Genomic DNA, 18,785 nt, shown 5'->3' with positions numbered 1-18,785 from the left:
GAGAAGCAGAGTTGCTTGTATTTGTATAGCTGAGGGTATCTGCAACTATTTCAAAAAGCAGAAGGCTGCTAGGGAGCCCCAGACACATACTGAAGATGCATTTGTGAAAGCTAACGCTTCTATGAGATTCTCTGTTTTAGCAGATGAAACAGCAGCTATTTCTGGCCTGGAACAGCTGTCTCCAGGTGTAAGATTTGTGGAAGAAATTGAAAGGAATGCACCTGTACATGTGGAATTCCTTGCGTTGGGCACAGCCAATGCAATCTTATCTGCTTGTTCCAATTTTGGACTAAAGGTCAATAAGCTAGTTGAACAAGGATACGATGATTGTACAGCCATGGCAGCAAAGATGGTGAGGTTCAAGCATACATCAGGGCAATATATCCTCAGGCATCCTTTGTCCTCTGCCTATCCCCTGGGACTGTAAATGATCTAAACAGTGAAAGTAATGTCGTGAACTGCTCTGAGAACTATTAGTATAGGGCAGTATACAAATTTTAATAATAATAATAATAATAATAATAATAATAATAATAATAATAATAATATTAGGATGTGCATAAAATACAGGACACTATGAAAGCCATCTTAACTCCCCCCCCCCATGAGAGCATCCAAAGACAATATCTAATACCCAACATACCAAGGCTATGTGAAACATGGTGAACTAAAAAGTCAGAAAGGTACACAAGTATTGTCTCAGAACTCAAACTACAGTATTAGCAGGATCAAGCAACACCAAGACAAAACAACTTTTGTACCAGTTGTGTGCTTCAACTTTTATTGTCTGTTTTGTGCTCATAAGCAAATATTCTTCAGTACTGGAGATGGTCGTTCAAGCTCTGAAATCTGTGAAAATTAGATGTAATGGAAATAAAAGCATATGTATGAGATTTGCTGGGAGTTATAGGACAGCATAGGAATGGTAGTGTGGAGACCTACAGCACAATAACAGAGAAGTGGAAGAAAGTGGCTGTAGAACTTAAGACAAACCACACAACAGAAAAACTGCCAATCATCTCAGCCAGTGCACAGAGTTTTACCAATGGTCCATCTACATCATGGGTAGGCAAACTAAGGCCCAGGGACTGGATCTGGACCAATCGCCTTCTAATTCCGGCCCACAGACAGTCCAGGAATCAGCGTGTTTTTACATGAGTAGAAAGTGTCCTTTTATTTAAAATGCATCTCTGGGTTATTTGTGGGGCATAGGAATTCGTTCTCCCCCTCCCAAAAAAAAATATAGTCCGGCCCCCCACAAGGTCTGAGGGACAGTGGATCAGCCCCCTGCTGAAAAAGTTTCCTGACCCCTGATCTACATTCTCTGCCTGGATATGCTTATTACCTCACTGAAATGAGGTGGCAGGGATGAAAACCAACCTGCTTACAGCTTGCTAAAAAACAACCAAAAACCTTGCACACAGACCACACCCATTTCCATGCATCCTTGTCTCTCCTATTTTGAAGCCCCTTTGCGCACACACCCTATGATGATGTATGTTACTATGTATGTTACTGTATCTTTTAAGAGGAATAGAATCCTAAGAGTAAGCCTTTCAGTTAGTTTGTTGAGTTAGAGGTTAAATTCAGCTGATGGATGTTTGGTGTTTGTTTGTTATATACAATATCTCTTCTAAATTGCTACGTTGAATCTGTAACTTCGTGTTGAGGACAACACATGGTACCAGAAGTGAAATAAATTGTGTGAAAGTAGTATGTGGTATTTAAGGGCTCCATGTCCTTTATCTCTCTCACATGAGGCAGCTGAGGAATGGAACAAGGGGAAGTTCCCTGAGATAGGAGGGGGTGGTGGTGGTTTTAAACAATGGGGAAATTTTGATTGAAGCAGGGAAGGAGCTAATGAAGAGAGCATAATGACGGGCCTATGCTATATAGTATAGAGACATGCCATCTGAGGATAATGCTTAACACATTTACTAGTGGACTGCAGTCTACAAATTAAATGCCATAATATGTCTAGTGTGTCACAAGACTCTGTTGTGTTAGGCCAGTGTTTCCCAACCTTTTTTGGGCAAAGGCACACTTGTTTGATGAAAAAAATCTCGAGGCACACCACCATTACAGCCCCGTGACGTCAGCGCGCAGCGTCACGCCGGGAGGGACGCACGAAAGTGTAACTTTCAATTTTTTTCCCTCCCCCTTGCCGGGGAACCTCCAAGCTTTGGGGGTGGGGGGGGAGGAGGCAGCAAAGCGAGGGACTGAGGGACTCCTCCAACGACAAGGGTTGGGGAAGAAGAGAAAGGGCTATTCCGCTCCAGTCACGGGAGGGGAATATGTACTGGCCCAACTGGTGTGCGGTCTTCGGAAAGCGGGGTGCGGGAAGGAAGCCTAGGCTCAGGGTCCACCGACCTCGGCGGAGAAAGGCAACAACCGGAGCCAATGACGAGCCGGCGCGTGCGTGCAGCGGCTGGCCTCGAGCTCGGGAAGCTGCGCACGGCGATGTTGACGCGGGGCGCGCGAGAGCTTGGGGGCGGGGCGGGAGAGAGAGAGAAAGAGTTGGCAGCACCAGGCGCTGTTACTTATTGCGCTGCGGACGCTGCCAGCAACTGTGGTGGTTGTGCGGCGGCCGCCGCCGCAGAACGTCCTCGTCAGTCAGCTGAGCTGCCTGGCGGCGTAGGGAGCCGAGGGGCGGGGCTTCCTTTCTGAAGGAGCTGAGGGTGGGGGTCCTCCGGCGCCTTCGGCGAAACGGCGCCGGCCCAGAGCGCTTCTAGGAGGCTGCCTTTGTGCGCGGCGTAAGGCCCTCTTTCCCTCCCTCCAGCCCCGTGTCACATGTGGAAAAGGGGGCTGGATCCAGTGACGCAACTCGGAAAACTGTTAGGGAAGCCAGAGCAGGAAAGTGAGTGGGAGGCGGCGTCGCCGCTTTAACCCACGTTTCCTTTTTGAAAGAGAAACCAGTGTTTCCCAACCTTTTTTGGACTCGCTCGCGGCACACCAGGCAACATCTCGCGGCACACTAGTGTGCCGCGGAACACCGGTTGGGAAACACTGTGTTAGGCTGTAGTTAAGTCCCATCTATGCTACAGTCCTATACACACATACCTCGAACTCAGTGGGGCTTACTTTAGAGCAGAAAACCTATATTGCTGCATAGTCATGTAAACTGGTCTAAGTAAGTTGCCAGAAGTCACTGGGACTAAACAGGCTTGAATCCTCAGATGAATTGTACTGAGCATGAGGATGTCACTGACATTAATTTTGAAAAGCTGCACATAGCAAAGGCTATTATGTAGATACCTCAGACTCTAAACACTTGTAAAGGGGGAACAGCCCTATTAATTTCAGTGGAATTAGCTGTACTTTCACATCATAGCCTTGACCTGGACGCTCCCCCACCCCCAGGCTCTTATGATCAGCTAGAAGTTCTGTAAGCTTTTAGGAATCTTTGCTTTTACAATTGGATGGTCCACTTGTGTGCAATAGGAACTGCCTCCATCAGCTCACAGCTAATCTACTTGTGACCAGAGTTTATATAACAGCTGATTCCCACAGCCACATTGTCATGGTGATAATTTGGATTGAACAGATGAGTGTGATGTGTATATGATCATGTTTGCTTTCTTTTACCCTGAGCTCAGCTGATGACTCAGCCCAACCCACATTTACTATGCAATAAATATAGGTTGAATTTTATTCCTTATGAAGTATTCACATAACCACTTCACCACACAACCCAGATAAAGTCTGACCACATCCTCACATTTCCACTTTGGTTCTGTGAATTGGTTCCCTCACCTTACTTAGTGCCTGCTGTAGTACGATTCTTGTGGTACCTTGAAGACTAACACATAGTGTCTTGCGAGGCAAGTTCAGAACCAATGATCTGAAATCAGATAGTGGCTTGTTTCTCTTCCATGTAACTTTATGGTTCTGAGTTTCTTTGTCTAGACAAGGTAACCTTCCCTCTTCCATCAACCATGTCAAGGAACGTGGTTGTCCTCTATTGTCCTTTTGGTGCATGTTGAAGACATTTCTCTTTCAACAAGTCTTCAAAGTGGAGTCTTTTAGCTCAGCTGTTTTCTGTATTGGATTGGAAATCAATTTTATATAGTTGAAAAACTTTTTTACATCCAAATGTTTTACCTGTTTTGATAATATGCAGTTGTTATTGTAAGTTTTTATTGCATTGTAAATTGCTTTGGGGTGCCTGATGGGAGGTGATACATAAATGAAATTGATGACGATGACGACAAAACAACAACAACAAGAACAACAAGGCAGTAAACGAGCTCAGCCAGAAATCTAAGGCTGAACATAGTGGGGCTGACTGCTGAATGAAGATGCTTAGGACTGAGCTCCATGGGTGCACTCCACAAACCAGTATGAATTAAAGCCAACAAACTGCTGAATCTACCCAGTGTTACTTAGATACTGATATTCAATTTCACTGAAGTGAATCGAATGGAACTGTTTTAAATCTAAACCTTGGTTTATACTCCTAGTTTGTGGCTTCGGCTGCTGGGCTCAGTAACATATCCCTTCCATCCCCTGCCTCCCCTTTGATTAGACAATTTGCAAACTCTCTTCTTGAAAAAATGAATTTTAGCAAACCTCTCCAGCTTTTTGTTTTTGTGCTTCTCTCTCAAGACTTTGTGCCCCTACAGTTTTGCAAAGACTGAGAGGGAGGAGGGGCTCTGGGGGCGGAGGTTGCTGGCTCAGGAGGACCTCGGAATCCTCACCTTTTGGCTGTCTCAAGTACTTGTCTGCCTCAAAGCTTAATATGATGCAATTAATGAACAGCCATCCTCCGCCCTTCCTGCCTGTCTCAAGACAGATGTGCTGACAGGATGGCACCTTCTTTAAAGGAATTCAGTTTTATGGAAGGTGATGGGCACAAAGGCAGAAGGGGCGGCTAAATGTTTCGGTGGGACTCCTGGTCCTTAAAAGTTGTTATTTTCTACTGCAGAAGACTAGAAGCGTTTATGGAAATCAGAAATGGAAAATGGTCTGTCTATACCTGTAGGGGCTAATAATCAAGTTGTTCTTTAATAACATAACATTATTTGATTATATCATTTATGAACTGCTTCCTATAAAGCATCCCAAGGCTTTTAAGATTGTTATCTGAACAAAATGCCAGCTGAAACCTGTAAGGCTAGCCATTGGCTATTCAATTAATAAACATGATTCTATCCCTTGGTGCCCTTCCATTATCCTTCCACTGGTGATTGCCACATTTTTTCACATCACTTACTGATGATAAATGTGCACAGTATAATCAAGTGCACGCAACCTGTTGCTTTTGCACCAAGTTATATATTTCATTTTATACCATAAATGCACCAGCACCAAGTGACACCAGTGTGCTTTCACACAGTCATAGGACTGGGGCATTATTGCATTCGTTTAGTCATTTCTAAAGGCCAAACTGGACATGATAGCAACATGGAACTGCTCCAGCCACATGAGAAGAAGGGGGAAACTTTAAGGGCAAAAGGGACACATGGTGAAGAAATAGACTGTCCCTCCTGTTTCTCTCCTTGCAATCTTTCTCTGCAAGCTGTATGGTGTATGGTGTATCGTGGTGTGGGAATGTTAAGGAAAGTAGGAGAGGGTTAATACATCCCACAAGTGGGGTGGCAGTTTATGCACTCTGTACACCTAATGCCCATGTTGCTGTTAAAAACTTAACCCATTCCCACTTTTACATCATAGCAGCAGGTTCATGTTCACAGATATTGATCACTATCACATCTTCTTGGGCCCTGAGGAGCCGGTGCTTCAAAGAGTTGAGCAGGCACCCATTTCACTGTATACTCTGCAGCTTCAAGGAGGCTACTGATAGGCCTGCTTTGTTACTGCAGCAAATGTTTCAAGTGCTTTTATTAAGTGGTAGCAGACCATTTAAGAATCCATGCCCTTGAACTCCCTCCTTGCTCTTCTCTTTGGTATTAGTTCTTCCAGTTACAGATTATTTGCGAAAATGCAAGGCGCATATTCCCTTCTGCAAGTCCTTGTTGCTGGGTGTGAACTACCTTAATCCTAACTCTGATCTATGTCACACATCACTTCTCACTTCCTTAATATCTGAACTGCAGCCATTTACACTCCCCTCTGTTTTTTATTTTAGGACACAAGAAAAATCTGCTAAAGCTGCTGCAAGCCTCTAATCACTTTCCCCAAAGCATTCCTATTGAATTTGACAGGTTTTGTATTCATTATATATACTTAAGTACTATTATCCCAGTCCTAAATAGGATCTGACAACTTCAGTTAAACTTATTAGGATTGCAGCCCTCATATATTATACCCAGGGTTTTCTGTAGCCAGTTGCTGTACTACTAACTTCCCATTCATATCAAAGGTTGTGGATTAGCATGAGATGCCAAAGAGGAAATTGCCAATTGCCGAATTCTCTTACAATATGCTCAGAGTCTCTTGCCCAACTAAACAATTGTGCCATAACTATGTGGTACAGTCTGGAGAGTTTACTTTGGATAACTAAGAAAACTCGTTTATTTATTTTCTGCTTATACCAGCCTCAATCCAGAACCATTGGAGTCTGCTGTGAGTGCACATCACAAGTTTATGTTTGGTGTCTCTTTCTTGTTCTAATAATGCGATTAATAGAGGTTAAAAAGTAATAATGCATGGAGGTTGGAGGAAAGTGTTGGCCCTTTGTCTCCATGACTGGAAATACCACATTGTTTCAAATATGTGCTTCCTACATTGTTCAGCATCAGAAATCCAGATGTTCCCGGCCTACAGCTCCAACCGTCCCTGAACATGCACCATGCTAGTTGGGACTGATGGGAGTTGTAGTCCACAAGGCCTAGAAGACACCATGTTCGCTATCCCTGGAGTAGACGATACTAGTGTAGATGGACCAGTGGTTTGACTCAGTGCAGGGCACCTTTACATGTCTGCCATTCACACCACCTCTTTACCGCAACAAGCACCACAAGTATCCCAGCATAAGAGATTGCCATGTAAAACGTGTGGCAGTTTAATCTGGGAAGGAAATCCTCTAACATTACTTGCTTGCCAGGAAATTTCCATGGTCCCCTGCCTCATTCAGAGGCAGCAAAAGTGAACTTGGCTTCTTGCTGTGGTGGGGGTGAGATGGGGGGTAGGTTTGCTGGTGAAGGAGCAGTTGGCAACCCAGAGAAGTAGGTGACATGGAAAGAGGAGAGCCAGGGAGCAAAACAGAGAAAGTGAGACTGTAATTACAGGAAACAGCCAGGATGCTTTAAAGTACTTAACATACCCACGGGGCAATATACTACCAAACCTTCACACATTTCTAGGACCTGGGGGTAGCTTCTTTCTGATGTGCCCTAGGGAAGGGTTTCTCCTTCAAAGACTATTTAGGGGTTAAGTAATATTCATAAAGGCCAGTTTGGGGGAGATTACCCCCACCCCCCACAGGTTTCTGTGTGTCACCTTACTAATGCATAATAAAAATGTCGGCAACCAACTATTCAGTATAGCAGATTTAGGTGAACCTGCAGAGAATGTTGTAATGTGATATCGAAAGGATATAGGGAGAGAAAAAAGCAGTTGAAAAGAAGCCTGTTTGAAGGAAAGAAATGGAAATTAAAGAGTGTGTAAGAAATGAATAGGAGAAAAATGGGTGGGAAATTATATATGAAAGACTCTTGATGAACTTTAAACTTTCTATGGGACACAGGAAATCTATTTTTATTCACAGGTTGCTTGTGTTGGATCAATGTATTTTGCTTTCCAAGAATCTACAGCATCTGGATTGCACTATCATGTGGGCATATATATGGCAGCTTTGAGATGCTGTGATGTCTTTTATGGAACATGGAAGCAAAGGGACCATACAGAAGCAGGCAACCAGCACTGTAACTTGGGCTAGACAGCGCAAGCATGTGTTTTTTTAAAGAGCGCAGTGGCGTAGAATGCTCAAATAAGACGAAACTGGTGCACTGCCTGTTATTAAAACTGCAACACCACATACAAACACCCACCCACATCAAACCCAAGCGAGAAATAACCAACCACAAAACAATTTCACAAGCTCTAAAACTGGAGACTGATCAACTGTGCAGGCAATAGTTTAAACTGAATTCATCATTTATGGTTTGCTTTCTAAAATTTGCAGCTTGCTTTGGTCTTTCAAGCATAGCTGAAGTATCAGAAGATTGGTGTATATTCACCAGGGATAATTCCTTTTTCCTTGCAGCAGCTACTTTGAATGGGAGCCAGGAACCAGCCCAAGGTGTCTGGTTGTCTGAGGCGAAAGACAAGAGCTCCCACCCCACTTTCCATATACTGTACAAAAGCCAATGCGACTGGCAGATAAATCTTCCTTGAACCCTAGTGGTGTTCCTCACTGAGGGCAGCAGGTGACCTTAGAGGGAGCATGGTAGGCCACCTTCTGCATCTAGAGCTGTGGCTTCTAGTGCTTCACCAGCATCTCCCACTCCCATCCTCTGCCACTCCTCTCACTTGGCCTACAAATCTTGGAAGGAGCTGTGGCAATGGGTGGCCCCAGATGAAAGGTAGCGGGCATTGTGGCATCAGCATCCTCCTGGATATACATTTGAGCAGGAGAATCGGTTTAATCTACCTACAAACCAATGGCAGGCATTTGAGCAAAACTGCAATACGTCACAGCACATGATGGTTAAGAATTGTCGGGAAGCTAGGCACTCTGAACATCACGTGTTTCCTTAAGACTATATATTTGATCACTTGTAGCTGTACAAAACCCAAAGGCAGAAATCTTTTGAAGTGGGTATTAAAGGGCATAATTGATTAAATTTGCAAAGTGCCAAGATCAGGTAAGTTTCGGGGAAGCTACCACACACTGTCAGAAAGTTTCTCTTCTCTGCTGTTAGCCATACAGTGAAAAATCTACAGGCTTAGCTCATAAATCTTTCCCTTCACAGCTAAAAAAAAAGCTTTGGGGTGGGGGAGGAGGTCTTGTGCACTGGTAGATGCTCAACTGTTGTCATTGCTCAAGTAAGATGTATTTACCAGTCCAGTCAGTCTTTGCACATAGAACTGTCCGTGTGTGCCCACTCATTGTCTTTTGCCTCAGGCAGCCGAATGTCTTGGAATGGATTTGCCCTTGCCCCCTGCATCATGGCCCCAATTCAAATCGCTCTCTAGTGGTTTCCAGTCATGGAACTCCCACATGACCCCTAAGGTTGAAGAGCAAGACCTAGAGCAGAGAGCAGGTAACCTGGAGGGCTAGCCCAGCACTGACTGAAGCCTATTAGGGGATGAAATACTCTTGTAAACATATCATAGGCAAGGCCCTTTGGAAATGATGATCTCGCAATTAAAGTTGCCACATTTGGTTTCTGAAGTGTGTGTTCCAGCAAGGTTGGTCTGTCTCTTGTGCCCTCTGGCACTGGTGTGGTGGTGGAAGAAAGAACCTCAGAGTTTCTGGGAAGAGTCCTTAGTACATGTGGATGTTGGCAAAGAAACCTATTTAAGAGTAGGGAATGGAAGGAACAGTCATTTGTGCTCTTCATCCTCTTAATTAATGAAAGAATGATTAAAAGTGTTGTTGTTTATTTATTTAAATAAAGTATTTATCACAACTGATGCCCCTACAGATTTAAGCAACACAATGGAAAGGATGCAAAGGGTTGTGGGGGTTTTTAGGAATTAAAACAAGACTTGCATATGGAGTTATGAGAGAGAGAATAAATGCATAACAATAAATCACATTTTTTGGGGAAATACATTGCAATGCCCAATATTTCAACAAAGAAAAAAAGAACCCTATGCATTAATAAAAGTTATATAGTTATATTTTCAAAAATGTTCTCAACTTTTAAGTAAAGAAAGGGATGGTAGGGGAACACTTACACACACACCAATCTCAACACTAATCACAATAATCTACAGAGCAGATTATTTTCAAAAGATCCCACTTGTAGTTACTGTTTTTCACTGTTGATGATGGAGTCACTGTCAACATAATTTGTCCAATATGTGTTTAATGGTGTGGTTTCCTAAAAAGCAACAATATACAGTTCAGCTGTATATTGATAAATATACACCTTATTGTATGATCAATTTAACAACCAAGAAAATAGCATATGGGCATGAACAGTAATATAAGCTTGAGCAACAGCTCACAATGCCAACACTTGTAGTACTGATCCTCTATATAAATGGCTGGAAAAAGCATGTTGTACTTCACAAAAAATTATTTTTTGCCTCTGAGATATGAGGCCTAATTGACTTGTATTGCAAAAAAATCACACACACACACACACACACACACACAGAGAGAGAGAGAGAGAGAGAGAGAGAGAGAGAGAGAGAGAGAGAGAGAGATTAGATTAATTCAAAATGTCTGACAGATACTGCAAATTGGGTCTGTACAGAATTATAATAGCATTGAGAAGAGATGTATGAAAACTGCATTTTTTTATTTTACAGAATGTCCATTCACATTAAAGACCCATTGTTTCCTTTCCAATAAGGTTTCTTTTAGATGAACCTGATAAACCAGGTTCTGTGAATTACTGACATCATAATAAGTAATGGACTCGATAGAGGAAAGGAAGAAAGAAGTATGAACCTACCACAACTTGAGCATAGAGAGCAACATCTCCCAGAGTTAAAGGCACAGGAACCATTTCAGGCTGGGCAAAGGTAGAGATGTTCTGAGTTTCAACTCTATCAGGGAAACTGAAAATAACATTATTAGATATTACAACTTCATTTAAGTTGTGATATCCATCTACCAGGTAAAATACTGAATGGAAACAAGCCTCAGGTTAAGTGTACTCACATTTCAAGATCACTTCTATCTTTATGTTGCTTCAACGTCTTTTTGTTTTCTTTCGAAATTCTTAATATTTTGGTGGAGTCCTTGCAATGCATTTCTTGCAGTTTTCTTGCAGGTGGAACCAAGTTTTCCTCTATTAAGCTGTTGCTCTGATTTGTTCCAGATCGTTGATAGAAATTTGGATACAAATAATTCATCTTGAGACAATGAAAGCAACATTAGTATAATGCAAGGCTTTTAAAAATGTCATTTTGAAGCAATTAAAGTGTTTAAAAATGAGTCTAACATGAAATCTAACAATCTTATTTACTAAATTCAAAACTCAAACCTACTGCTATTTGAACCATAGCAGAGGAGAACTGTGGATACATCTAACTTAATACAGTTGACCACACACAACCTCCAAAGTGTCAGGTGGGGGGGGGGGGTGTTATGAAGGATCAGGATGGCTCCCATTATCATTTTGTAGTAGTTGTTAATACACCCATCTCTCAGGCATTTTTTTTTTTCTGGTTCTCTTCCAAGATTCATCTACTGGTAGTGAAAACTCTTACTCTTGTCAGCTGGGCCCTGCTGCTTCAGTTGCTGACCAGTCTCAAACAGGGCCAGCCCATCCATAAGGCAAACTGAGGCATCTGCCTCAGGTGGCAGAATCCAAGGGATGCCTCTGGGACATGCCACACTGATGCCGGAGCACGTATTTCCTGCAGTAAATGTAGGTTTCTTATTTTCCTAAATACAGAGTTTCCATGTGGTTATATCCCGGGTAAAGTGTGTTCTTTGAACAGTGATTCAGTGCTGAGTTCAACATCCGCTGGTGTGTTTAAGTGCTAAATGTCTTTAACACACTTTGGGGAATTATTTCTTAAAACTCCACAGGTAAATCAAGTTTACTTTAGTGTTATAACCTTTAGGTTAAACAACATAAAGTATCAAGTCGCATAAACAAAGAAAGGGGCCTAATTCAAAGCAAAGGCATATTGAGTAATGTTTGCCTGTATAGAATGCAACATATACGGTATACGTAGCTGATTGTTGTGATTACTAACCAGATCATGCACACTCTGCTGTGTTCTGACATCTGTAAACTGTCCGTTTTGTTCTAGGAGCCTAGATAGCACCAAACAAAAAGACAAATCAAGAAAAGAAACATGGATTATAGATTTAAATCTACTTGATTTAGTGGCAATGCATTATTGGTTTTTTAAGTGTGCATGAAAGCAAGGAAGCCAATGGATGTTCTGGGGCACAGCAGAGTTACACATTTTGCTCACAAAGGATCTCATTAAAGTTTGATCCTTCCACAACTGACCCTAAGAATGTTTCTTGGCACCATCTCTCTCTTTTTGTACACATGTGACTAATGCAATGCAAGAAGAGTCATTTTTAATTTGAACAGCAGCCTGCCGGTACCTTCTTGTTCCTGTGAACTGATGTGGGCTTCAATAGACGTATCGCTGGCCACCAGCCACCATTTTTGCAATAAGGAGGCTGTCCTCCTTGGGTGTGGCCAGCTCACCAAGACAGCCAGTCAGCAAAATATATTTGCTAAAAACATTGAGCATCACAAAAATAAAACAGGCTGAAGTTCATTTTAGTGTAGGTGATCCCCAGCTCACTGGACCCCACATGTTGTGCAATGAATTTTTGTCTAATCCGTTGAGCTGCTAAAGGAAACATATAAACATTCATTCTGTGTATTATACACAATCCCACCCACTACTATTCAAAAAGGAAACTGTCCAAAGAATCTCTTTGAGAGATCTACTATTATGAGAATGTATCAGGCCTGTCCAGGGCAAGGGAGGAGGGGCTTTATTTATTTAGCAAAGAAGCAAGCAAATGGGCAAACTCTTTGCTGCCCAGGCAGGACCTTCCTCAGCAGCTGTGCAGCCAGAAAACCTCAGCAACAGAAGGAGCAAGGACAGAGAACTATGGTTTTTGATTTGGCTACCAAGTCCAGCCAAAGATGGCCAACTACTGTAAATTTGTTATTTCATTGCTTACTTCCACTGAATGAACATTACTTTAGATATTTATCAAGGCTGCAAGCTGTGACCATAACAGTCTTCACCATCATTTCAGGAAAACAGATTATGAATTCTTAGGATGATTGTTGGTATACTCGGTTGCTAATGCTTCACCCTAACTCTTCTGGAAAAAAGACTTATAGCCTCTCAAAATTCTGTTATTCATTGCCTATACATTTTTAAAGCCTCTTTTGAAAGCTTTTAATGCAACAACTGTTTGAACAGACAGCATTGTTTTCCATAATAAACTCAAATCTGGCTAGGTTTATTCCGAAGTAAGTTTTGATGACTTATGGGATTTAGTTGCATGAAATCACAACTGCTTTTTACTGTGATCCTTAAATGGCTTCTTTTAGCTTTGGCAAAACTACAATAGGCTTTGCCAGCATGGTAGTTTAAGCACAGAGTCATAAAAGCCATTTATAAAGTGGTATACTAGACAAATTGCCTCTATGTTGTGCAAAGTTATTACCAAACTCACCTCCTGGATAATGCCATGTTAAGAAGAGAAAAATAATATATATGGTGCAATGAGTGAAGCTGCTGTTCATATTTCCGATTTTGTTTGCATGTTTTCTTCTGTCAGTAATAATAAAAAAGCATGTTAGAGCTTATACACTAGCCTATCTAAGCTTTCCTTTTAAGCTGCAAAGGGATGGCACTCTGCTGAACTCACAAGCATGAGGAAGGAAAAAATATATCTAATAAATATATAATCTCCTAGTATGTAATCACATCCCGACAATCTGCACATTCATTTTTTGGAGCCTCAGCCTTACTTAATGGATAAAATATGGAATGCATGAGAATTGTCTCTGTAAAGCAGTTTCCAGAGTTTTCCGGTTCCAATGGAATTATGAACTATGGTGTGACATAAACCAGGAAAGGAAGGCGAGAAATGCAGTGTGCAAAGGGAGAAGAAGAGAGCATGTGAGCCCACTGATCTTTCAGGGCTTGTTCACTTGGTGCTACATGTAGAATGGCATTAGGTGAATCAGCTTTGAAGGCTCTGTTCCATCTCAATCAGCTCAGGGATAAGCAAAGGAGAGGAATGCTAAAAGTATTTACAAATGCTGGAAAGCACCACAAGAATGGGAATATCATCACTGGCCACCGACAGAAAGTGACACTGTGGTTGCAGCCTGCTTCAGTACCACTGAGATGTTATGTCCTGGAGGGATGACCTGCATGGAGACCTTGAAATTTTGAGGAGGGTGTGTGTGCAGCTTTCAGAAAGAAAGCAGGGGAAAGTCACAGGGTTGTATGCAGAGCTGCCTCGGCAGAGTTCTACTTACACATCAAGATTTCCCCTTCCTCTCCTCCCCCTGTGTGCTCCCAAAATCTGGAGGGTTCTCCAACCTTATGGAGAAGATTTTGAGGGCATGTGTGGGGCTGGGGGTGGAGAGAGGAAGGGGAAGTCCTATTGCAGAAATGAAAGTTTCTTGCATGAGCGGAACAGCAGCACTTGACACAACCCAAAGTGAGCATAGCAGCAGGCATACATCTTACAGCTGCATTTATGGGCAAAATCCAGTTCTATCTACAAATATATGTGCTCTACAACCGTATGTACAGTAAAGCCACCAATGCCAGCAGTACTCCAGAATAAATTGTTCGTAGATCATTCATGGCTTGGCTCCTTCATCTCATCCTTAATTGTATTGCAAGCTTTTCTCAGGAGCAAAACTTTCCTTAGCCAGGAACTCTGTGCAGATAAACATCACCTCCTTGAGGCAATGGAAATGGATAAAATGAAGAGTACTTTCTTTTATCCCCAGTGTAAATTGTGGGGCTGGGAAGTTTTGAGACGCTTAATTGCATTTCTCTTTCTTGCCCCCCATCCCCAGCCAATTCCTCTGTTTAACATCTAGCCTGATCAAGCACTTGGGAGAATGTCAAAGTTTGGTCCACAAAGATACTGGCCAAATCTAGATTCCAGAATATGCTTAAAGCAATCACAACTTTGGCCCAATTCCAACTGACTAGGAAGCCAAAGGTAAACCACCATTTTTCAGCCTTGGTTCTCATCTGCAATATGGTGATTATAAATATTGGTCTACCTCTCAGGGCAGTTTTGTAAGGAATGCTAACATAATGTACATGATGTGTTTTGAACATTCTCAAGTGCTATTTAATTATTATACTAAATAATGTTCTTGTTAAAGCAATACCACTACAAAGGGCCTAAGATAACTTCCTATTCAAAACTTATTTAAGGCTGCAGTTGTAACCCCAGATCCCTGGGAGCAAGAAACATTGGATTCAATGGGACTGTGTAGATGTGGTTAAGATGGCACTGTAAGATGTCAGTGGCGTACTAACAGAACAGGGTTTGGGTGAAGTAGGTCCTTTTCAAAACTTCAGGCCTCCATTGAACACTTTCATTTACTCAGTGGCACCCACCAAATGTGACAGTGTGCAAGACAGACAATGTATTTTACCATACTACTTCACATTTTTATTGACCTGAATAGCAAAATAATAAAGACAGGTATGTCATATGCATATTACTTTAAAATGCAATAGTTTTCTACCCTCTACCAAAAATTTCAGAAATCTTACTCTGTCCTTGTATTATTAAAAGGCCCACTTTGTCAGTCCAGTCGAATTTCAACATGAAAAATTGGCATAAACAAAACATCTGCTATACTTTTCAATGACTTAAAGAGGAAGAACTGTTGTCTCTCACTCTCACTGCATAAAATCCAATGAATCTATCAATGCAGAAATCACTGCAGTACTTCGAGTTGATATGCAGGAACAATATTAATCTATTATTGTGACCCACATGCTTATATAACAATACATATGATGCTCGATTCTTATTCCTTGGGAAACATTGCGGTCTGAAATCATCTAAATGATGAAACAGTAATAATATAAAAGGGTTTCAAAAGAAAGACCTACAGGAAAAGGTAATCAATGTAAGCCGAGATTTTATAGTCCTAAATGGGAGGCAGCCCCAAACCTGCTCTCTATCTACATACCTGATTAGGAAGCCTGATTACACCTTTAGGAGGAGGCTGAGTATCCTGGAGGAAAATGCAAGAGGGGAACCTTTTGAAATAAAGGCAATGTTGACCCACCCCTGGCATGGTTAAGGAGCAAGATTTCCCAAAATTAACTAATTCCCCTCACCCCTCTTTACAATGAAGGGTGCATGGACAATTAGGCAAACTAAACAGTATCAATGCCTGCGTCCTAGTTTTGCTGCTGTTAAATAAAGTCCCACCAAAATCAATTGTGGTGCAAAGGGCTTTGTTTGCTTCTCGGTATCAGACCCATGATTTTAGGGGGGTTGGGAGAGTAAATGGCACTATATTGAGTACCAAACATTTATCATTTAATATAACCTCACAGGCTGGGCTGATAAAAGGAGCAATCTTGGAGAGTCAGAACTGTTGAGTTGGATGAGCTCCAGATAAGAGAGTGAAACCCACCACTCCCCTTGACTTTGTAGTTCTCTAATCATCCTATGTAAAGGAGACTTGTGAATCTTCCTAGCAGGAAACAGCTGAAGGCACAGTAGCCTAGCCCCATTGTGAGAGCTCTTTTTACCCAGCTCATCGCTATTATCATAATAAAGGCTTCCCTTTCTCCTTCTTTGGGCCTCAGCTTGAGCTTGACTCTTCGGAAATTCTCCTCCATACTGTAACACTCTGGCTTCTCCAGACAGAGAATAAATAGGACTGGCCCCACTAACCCGTGTCCCCCGCACACCTCAAAACAACAACAACAACTATTACTACTATCATCCTCTGAAGACGGAGGTGGGATGGGGCAAGCCTGATAAAGATTACAGGAAAGAGCTCACCTCCTGCTGAGTCCTAGATGGCTCTCCAAGTCTTTTCTGCACTTCAGAAAGCCAAGAAAGCAGCAACTGTGGGAGGAAAATTGGGGGAGAAACCCACCTGTAAGCAAGGGGAAAACACCCCCCCAACCCCACCACAAAAAAGAGGTTGCAAAGGCAACCATATGATCCATTTTTCTTTTCTGTTTTTGCTCTGTGACAAATTAACACAGCTGCCTCTTCGGTTCTGCCAACGGTTTTTTAAAATTATTATTATTATTAAAAAGCCATTAAAGTCTATGAAGATGTAAGAAAGATAAACTGTTAGCCAAGGCAGCGCACGAAAGTAATTACTCTTGTGGAATAAAACAGTAAATCACCTGACTTCCGGCAGCATTCAAGAATATTTGAAGCCGTCTATTCAATAATTATTGGTAAATGCTTTTCTGCAGTAAACCAATAGAGGGCATCCATGGAAATAAGACATCTTCATGTTGGCCAACCTTGAGTTCATTGATAAGGCAGTTTTTCTTATTGAGGTGTTTGACTTGTAATTTCAGGTTAATGCACTGCAACTGTTATCTACTGCTGTGACTTTATTCAAAGTGATGGGGTGGGAGGGAAAGAAGGTCAATTAATTATACACCAGGTTAGGAGTTGAAAATATTCAGACTTCCACAAACCAAGCTACATATTGCTTTAATCCTGTTTTTTTAAAAAAAAAATGTGTTCAATACTTTCACTTTTATTCTGAAGGATATACAGCTGCAAAGCCCTGCTCCTGATCCAGTTTCCTGTCAAAAATCCCCCAGCTGCTATTTTCACCCCATGATGCAACCTGTTTTTAGCTCAAAAGGCTCATTTCCCTCACTAGTCTATAGTAATTTTTAAATGCACATTTTTATTTTGAAGGGTCTTATGAACCCACACATTACTGTAACATGCGTATTTCCAAACAAAACAAAGCCTGCCCTAGTGGCTCATATCTTAATGTACCTGAGACAGATAATTAAAAAAAGAAATGGCCAAAGTCCTTCTGCTTCCCCTTTTTCTTTTGGTAGACTTCAAAGGTGATCTCTCCCCTTCCTCTCCTTTACATTTTAGTGTCTGCTGTTCTGCAGCTGTCAGCTTGCTCCGGAGTTTCATGGCGGCAAATCTGCCTCCTCATGGCCCATAAAGCTACAGCATTGGGGATGGTGATATGCAGGTGTGGAAAAGGGAAAAGTGCAGGATGAGACTGTTAATGATTTTTCCGTCACCCCATGCTGTGCTGCTAGAGAAAAGGGCTGACTGCAGAAAGCCACCTTTCTTTGTTTGCAAAGGTATCCTCCCCACCGCAAAGGTGTTGGTTTTTCACGTCAAGGGCTGTTTACTGAGATGATTCACCTTATATGGCTTTTTAAAATGCTTTGAGACTCTAATTAGACATAGAAGTGGAGTCACACAACAGCGAAGACTTTTACTTTCCCGTTAACTTCACCTTGCAAATGTCTAAATCAAATGATAACTCCAAGTTGTTTAGGCTGGCTTCACTGTCTGCTGGAAGCAGGGATGGAGGCAGGCAAAAATCTATTCTTCTGAAGACCTAACACAACTCTCCTACAATCCAAATAAAGTTAGTTGTGACTAAGGCTGAATGAAGTTGTAACGTGTTTACTATGCAGTAAGACCCACTGAAAATAGTTACTTCCAAGTTAATGTGTGGAATTATACTGAAGGCCTCACTAAAACCAGAGGAACTAACTTAGAAGGCTTTCAATGATTCACAATAACCATTAGCTCTAGCTGAATCGGACTGCTCACATTTAATTCCCAGTGGGAAAGTAGTTCTGATTTTACCACAACTGCTATGTGCTATGAGTCAGTGGCAAATTAAAAAAAATAGACCCTCTGTCATCTTGAGTGTGCACTCCTCTAAACTGCACTGAAGTGAATGAAAAACCAGTGATTTAAAAATGTTTTGGTAATAGTGTTATCACCAGAACATATTATTTCAGAATACAGTCTTAAAAAAAAAAACAACCAAGAGAAAAAGTAGGGTTTGTGTGTGTGTGTTTATCTCTCTCTCTCTCTCCATATATATGCAGGAAATAAAACTAGGCACCCAGTGCTTCAGACAGAAGGAATAAGTAAAAACTGGTGTGTATATAAATTTTCTGTGCCAGCTAGCCTTGCTTGGAATGGAATTTTGTATTTTATATTCTATTTCATAATCCAATGAATATTT

The 18,785-nt window shown here is 41.7% G+C and overlaps 1 protein-coding gene across 6 annotated transcripts in view; it reads right to left on the bottom strand.

The window, feature by feature from the left end:
- Positions 1–2,758: 2,758 nt before the first annotated feature.
- Positions 2,759–18,785, bottom strand: part of LOC114594324 (uncharacterized) — a 56,202-nt gene continuing 40,175 nt past the window's right edge. For 2 of the 6 annotated variants that reach the window (XM_028723874.2, XM_028723870.2), the window contains 7 exons: positions 16,583–16,648; positions 15,756–15,800; positions 13,250–13,347; positions 11,788–11,848; positions 10,742–10,935; positions 10,533–10,638; positions 9,491–9,953 (listed from right to left, as the gene is read on the bottom strand). In XM_028723874.2, coding sequence (XP_028579707.2) covers positions 9,879–9,953; positions 10,533–10,638; positions 10,742–10,935; positions 11,788–11,848; positions 13,250–13,347; positions 15,756–15,800; positions 16,583–16,648 — 645 coding nt within the window. In that variant the 3' untranslated portion in view covers positions 9,491–9,878. Of the gene's footprint in view, positions 9,421–9,490; positions 10,186–10,532; positions 10,639–10,741; positions 10,936–11,787; positions 11,849–13,249; positions 13,348–15,755; positions 15,801–16,582; positions 16,649–18,785 lie in introns of those variants that run through there. The other 4 variants (XM_077925837.1, XM_028723871.2, XM_028723873.2 and 1 more) reach the window with 4 other exon arrangements.

Source organism: Podarcis muralis, chromosome 3 (genome assembly GCF_964188315.1).
Source record: "Podarcis muralis chromosome 3, rPodMur119.hap1.1, whole genome shotgun sequence".
NCBI classification, from domain to species: Eukaryota; Metazoa; Chordata; class Lepidosauria; order Squamata; family Lacertidae; genus Podarcis; species Podarcis muralis.
Note: the sequence above shows the minus strand (reverse complement) of the source record. Positions and strands in the feature narration are given on the sequence as shown.